This window comes from Cornus florida, unplaced genomic scaffold, assembly GCF_030987335.1.
Source record: "Cornus florida cultivar Cherokee Brave unplaced genomic scaffold, ASM3098733v1 CherokeeBrave_3.0.0_Hap2_Chr06, whole genome shotgun sequence".
Lineage (NCBI taxonomy): Eukaryota > Viridiplantae > Streptophyta > Magnoliopsida > Cornales > Cornaceae > Cornus > Cornus florida.
In genome coordinates this window covers 5,239,522-5,245,855 of record NW_026775576.1, presented here as the reverse complement: position 1 = coordinate 5,245,855, position 6,334 = coordinate 5,239,522, and the positions used below count along the sequence as shown (strand labels likewise).

The following is a 6,334-nucleotide window of genomic DNA, read 5'->3' as shown; positions in this document are numbered from 1 at the left end:
TTGGCATGTCAAATTTTGTAAATGAATTATAATAAGGCCGTGGGCCATTGTAACATGTTTAAAACACCATTTTACACTTGCGTGTATATTCACATCATCACACGGTAGCATATAATGTAAATTGATCATGCCATGGGGGATTTAAATGAGACTTAGAAACTCTTTTCAGCCTTGGTGCATAGCAGGCCTGATTTTCACATTTTCGACCTATTTTGGTCGACCGGCGGGTTATTTCGGTCGAGCAGTTCTTTGATCAATTTGATTTGAACAGCATTTTGTCAATTCCAGTAGTCATTTTCAATTCTGAGCCATAAACCGGTCGACTGGTTTGTCATTTCGGTCGAACGAAATGAAGGCTCATTCCCTTACTGTTCCTGGCTCACTTCGGCCAACCGAAGCTCCATTTCAGTCGACCGAAATGGAGCTGCCTTGTTGATTTTGTTGGGTTGTTGTTTCTTCAGGCTTGTACCAATTGGTTTACTTCCACTCAACTTCGTTAATCTTGTTTGGGCCATTTAATGGTATATGCGGTCTAGTTTGAACTAGATCTTGCTCCTTTAGTCGTCATTGGTGCCATAGGGTACCAAGTGACCCATTTCATTCTAGCTTTCGCTTCCGGTTACTTCCTTGAGTTCTGTGATTTCACGGAAGGTCACTCTGGTATCTTGGGGATGACTGATGTCTCTATAGACATTGTTTCTGTTTTGCTTCCGTATTTTTGGATCCGGTTCAGGTCATCACAAGACACACACTGGGTTGAAAAATCCAGGGTCATGGTGAGTCCGTCGTCATTGAGTCAACTCGGCGTGAGTGAACCCCTTTTGAATTTTGCTGCTGTGACGCCGCTAAATCGATGAAATTGGGAAGGATTGAACCCTTTCTGAATTTGAAGGTTTAACCTGAGAGTCGGCCATTGATGACCCAAATATTGGACAGATCTATTTGCGCGTCATGCTCTCAGTATGTTGGCGGTGGCGGCGGCGACGCAGTATAGGGTTTGAGACGTGGGTGGTCCAGTAAACAAAGTCAATTTAGAAGTCAAAGTTAAATATGTCTTTTTATTGTGATTACTTATCTTTGTTTAGTTTTTCATTACGTCTTTTAAGGCAAAACTGTTGATGAGTGCAAATAACCTTGTTTGTTTATACTATACATTTCTATGGAGGAAAGTTAGAAGAGTATAAAAATAATGCCAATACTTTTTCTTCTGAAAAAAAAAAATTAAATAATGCCAATATTCTGATTTATGTATTAATTCTGAGTTCCTACTGTAGATGTTTTTATTACTCAGTCTAAATAACAGGTGCTAATATTCTAGTTTATGTATTAATTCTAAGTTTGGTTCCTACTGTAGATGTTTTTATTACTCAGTGACATTAGATTTTTCTTCATGTATCTAATAATATGTTTAATTATTCTTTCAGTACAAATTAAAATCAACTATATAAACCTTCCGTTACGCATAATTAAAGAAGAAAACCAGTATCCGTCGATGATGGGCATCAGGGCAAAAATTTTAAAACGTCCAGAGTTTGTAAATGGAAGTGAGTGATTTTTAATCTTTTATATATATATATATTTGTTTTTAGAGATCTATTAGTTTTTTTTTTTTTTTCCTAATTCTAAATTATTTTATGTTCCAGTAAACATCCAATTTGGTCAGCGGAAAATAACAGCAGATTTCGCATTAGACCAAGAATGCCATTTCTCTAGGGTATATTAGTGTGTGTATTCATTCTGTTCCATGACTAATTTTGGCTTTTTTTTTTAATAGTTGTTCTAATACATAATATGTGTATTTTTCAGTTTGAGGACTTCTTTTGGCAGAAGTGGATAGCAGCTAGCGAAAATGAGATACAAAAATATGGTACCCTAAACATGTCTAAGGACTGGCAAGGCATCCTACTTACATTCCCTATTTGTATTCCACCGCCCATTGTCGCTTGCTTAGCTAATTGTAATGGCTTGGTGTGCCTCCACCTTAAAAGATGGGTGAAAGATGATGAAAGGCTACACTTTAGGCTTGGGGACGCTCTATTAAAGATAAAACTGTTTACCATTTAGAATGCCTACTGACAATTATGAAAATCTGTTCTACTGTGTGTACTTTGAGTTGCTCTATTGTAGTTAAAAATACCCTAGTTGGCACATGAGAGGGAGCTATCAGCTGTTTTGGTTCTGAAATGAAAATCACAAGTTTACTTGCTAATTCTTTGAGACACCTTGTGATGGCTGGCTCGTTATATACAGTAGAATTGGATGAAAAATTTTTATGGACACAACTTGCTTAAGGTGTGGCCGAATCTATTGGGCACTTAATTTTCTCCTGCCCCTTCTCCCCAGTGATATGGAAGAGCCCCCTCTTTTTTTTTCTTTTTTTTTTTTTTTTTTTTTTTTTTTTTTGTACCTAGGCAAGAAAACCGCCAAACAGCATCTACAGGCAAGGACCAAATACCACATACACAACAAAAACCACATAGAACAAAGAACAAAAGCTAGCAATAACAAAACTAACATCCATGTTAAGATCATAGTCTCGACAACAACCTATGGTGTCAGTATTGATAGGACTACTAGCACCAACAAGCTATCTGAAAAACAAAGGAGTGAAAGGATTTGGGGACTTTCCGAAAGATTCAGATCGCAGCCCAATGGGTCAGAAACAGAAGCATATCCATTACGCCAGGCAACGTCGGGCCAACTCTGATTATGAAGCAGCAAATTTGGGCTAAAACATGGAACCCCTCTATAAGCAAGCCCAGTTGGCAGCCCCATCCGCATAACTATAACATCTAGTTCTAGAAGCTTACACCTCTATGTTTGCGTAACTGCTACACCACGGAAGCCTGACCCAAAAGTTGACTTGGACGCCGTACCATGACACGACACATAACAGCACAAAGGTCGAGGAGGACATCGGAACGCCAGAATCCGACTTGAAGATAACTGAAAATTTGTCGGCGAGCCCCCTACATCGGAAAAGCCCACATCAACAGCAAACACATCCGGCCACTGACGATATTCAAAGCCTACAATCCCCGGATCAGAATGAAACAGATGTTGGTATGCGTCAAAAACATAGCTAACTGTTGAAGCCCTCAAACCAACAACCAGCTGCTCACAATCGCCCAACAACTGTTAATACAATTTGACAATATGCCTGGCTCGATGTTGCCCAGTTCCGTCACCACCCAACCACACACCATAGGCCATGGCAACTAATTGAAACACAGAACTAGCAGTGAAGCGGCCTGCCATGGGAACCCATATAGAAGAACCCCTTAAATAGAGAGAGCAAGAGGAAGGCAAGCACCGACAGCTATAAGCAAAGAAACACAGAACACGCATGAGAATAAAACAGAAGCCAAAAGATAGAAGAGTAATACCCGGATCAAAAGGAAAAAGCCACATAAAGAGGGTATCGAGTCCTCTATAGCGCAAAAACCCCAATTTAACCAGCCTCCTCTCACAGATGCGCCTGCGGCCAGACAACCGACAAGAACAGCAGACTTGAAAAGAGAGGTAAACCATCTCAGACAAACAACACCATCTTGGAGAGATCTCCAAACTCTGAAGAATAGAGGACCTCGACAGAGCGAGGAGCAAGTTGAAACTCGGTTCAACTTCTCTCATGTAACCTCCCATTCCCTCTGAAACTATGGAATCGGTAGATCGCTGTAACATAAGGGTGAGGAGGAAGAATCACTGTCGAACCACTCTGTAGGTGAAAATTGCCGGTGAAACCACATCCTCGGATTGGAAATTGAAAAACGGCGCTCGAAAACCCTAGCAGAGAGGGGGGAGGGAAGAGAGTATTTCTAATATGCTAGCTCATGGTTTTTTTAATCATTTTAATATGCCAGTTTCAACTTGGGTTGTGGATTGAGTGCTTTGAATCATTGCTAGTACAACTTTTGTCACTTCTCTCTCTCTCTACCTCTCTCTCTCTCTCGCCTTGAATAGAATTAATGGCTATTTAACACACAACATATTCTCTCTCATTCATCATCAATTGTAAACAATCCACCCTTCCAATTACCTACCCTAACTCCCTTGCAGTCTTTTAAACACGTCAATTATGTGTAATCTATCAGGCCTCTTTTACCCCCAAACAATTCAAAAGTCAAAATCTTTTATCTCCCAATTTTGGGCTCTGTCCATTCATTATCTACAGAGTGAGTGAATTGGTTCAGGGCAGTGGAGAATCCACCCAAGAATTCTATATCTTTACCTAGAGACATCACTTCTCCTACCTTCTTCCCAACCAATTCAGTGAGTTTCGATTGTCTAGTTCAAAGGACCCACTATTATAGGAAACAAATCACCTAAAAAAGTTGTTCTCTTTTCCTTGACAACTCACAATCCAATCCCAAAACCAGATACTATGGCTGGGTGTTTTGTTTGGAAGAAAAGAAAAGAAAAAACCCTACCTTTTGGTTCATCTCCATCTCCCTGGTTCCCCAACCTCAATAATAAATAAATATATATTAATTTCCACTTATATCATTTGTTTTCGTCTTAGTTTTTAGTTCCATTAGTTAGCTGGTTGGTTGCTGAGAAATAAATTAGGAAAGAATAGAATGTAAGGCATTTTCCAAACAATATTTTTGTACAATTTTTTTGGGTTGTTCATATGTAATAATGACATTATTTTGATAAATGAAAGCAACTTGAACTAATAGGGTTATTTAAAATGAGGGTTAAATACTCTAAATAATAATATTTGCTTAAACAATAAAATATACTTGTACTGTAAAAAATAATAAGGTAAATTGAAGGATAAATTACATTTGACTTCTTTTTATAGGTATATTTTCTATTGTGCGGTCGATCGCGAGAAAGACTCAAAAAAAAACTTATCTACCATCACTGACTGGAGATTGATACCTTAGGATCGCCTACCTATTCAGCAGGTTGCCTTATATAATTGGCCCATCCTTTTGAGGTTTAGCCTAATTAAAAATAACATCAAATTTATGCATTTTGTTCTAATAAACTCAACCTCTCACAATTTGGACCATAAATTCCAGATTTAAAATAATTCAAATGAAATTACTCTTATACCCTGAGTTTTAAAATATATACAAATCACATGTATTAAATTGACATTTTATGCGCAATATTCATAAAACAATGAGTCTATATGCACGATATCAATGAAAGAAGATTATTATTATTATTATGATTATCCTGACCATCACAAAGTGGTATTTATTTACCCTTACCAAGCACAAGGGGGTTATATTACGTGATATAGGAAATAATACAAGTTACACTTTTTTTAAAATAAATAAATAAAAAAGAATAATGTGCAAAAATAAAATAAAAAATCACAAAATTACAAAAGAAAGCACAAAGCACTCATATTGTCTATCTACATGATTTAATATCATGTTGCGTTTACTAAGTACTGTTAAACTAGTTATCAATAAAAAATGACATTGAAAACTGTTAAATACCATTTTATTGTATATACAGGCTGTAATATGTATAATACGTAATAGGTATAATAAATATATCTATATTCAGTGTAAAAAATTATAGCAATGTAGCATTGGAATTTACAAAAGTTGCAATTATTGCATTATAAGTTAAATTTTATTTAAGATGTAATATGTATATTATATATATTTATAGTTAATGCGATAAATTATATCAATATAATATTTATTTAATTATTTATGTCAAAAAAATTTGTAACATATCTTGCACAATTTTTATACAGAAAGAATTATTGTGAATGTTTTCATAGCCGTTTGAGTTGCACCTTGTTGTCTTAGGAGCCTGACTTCGAGCCTAGGCACCTCCTAATTTTTAATCTAACATATTTTCCCCTCAAAAAATACATAGAGGGATAAATATTTGCAATTTACCTTTATTTACCATATGTAGTAGGTTTATTTACACACACAAACAATAATAAGGCAGAAGTGCAAAATACCCCCTGAAACTATTTTTTTGAGCTAAGTTCCTTAACTTTTCAAAAGTAAGCAACTTTCCCCTTTAGTGAGACTTCCAGCTGCTTTCCGTCGTAGGGATACAATTACCAATATACCTTGAAAATTTTGATTTTTTTTTTTTAAATACAAATTACCATCAATGCCCTTGTTAGCTTAATCTTTTGTTCTTCCCTCAAATCACCTATCCCGGAGGACTGCTCCTACGGTCCTACTGTGATACCCCAATTTCATAGACAATGGTAGATCAAGTCCGCGCCCAAAACCAGGGGATATCAAAATATATTGATATTACACGGAATACAAAAAGATAAATAATAAATAAATAATACCGCTGAAAATGAAACTAAATTATAAATAATTAATTCTCTGAATAA

At 36.3% G+C, this 6,334-nt stretch overlaps 1 protein-coding gene across 1 annotated transcript; it reads right to left on the bottom strand.

Moving 5' to 3' along the window:
- Window positions 1-2,496: 2,496 nt before the first annotated feature.
- Window positions 2,497-4,394, bottom strand: LOC132311071 (uncharacterized). The gene is made up of 2 exons (XM_059808786.1): window positions 3,387-4,394; window positions 2,497-3,251 (listed from the first exon to the last, which is right to left on the bottom strand). The coding sequence occupies exons 1-2, from the start codon at window positions 3,682-3,684 to the stop codon at window positions 3,139-3,141; spliced, it is 411 nt and encodes a 136-aa protein (XP_059664769.1). The 5' UTR covers window positions 3,685-4,394; the 3' UTR covers window positions 2,497-3,138.
- Window positions 4,395-6,334: the final 1,940 nt, after the last annotated feature.

Excerpts from the sequence above, each read along its gene's own strand:
- LOC132311071 (XM_059808786.1), bottom strand. The coding sequence starts at position 3,684 with ATGTTACAGCGATCTACCGATTCCATAGTTTCAGAGGGAATGGGAGGT. Across the intron at positions 3,252-3,386 it reads GCTTTTTCCTTTTGATCCGG|GCCGCTTCACTGCTAGTTCT; the intron begins GTATTACTCTTC and ends TTCCCATGGCAG.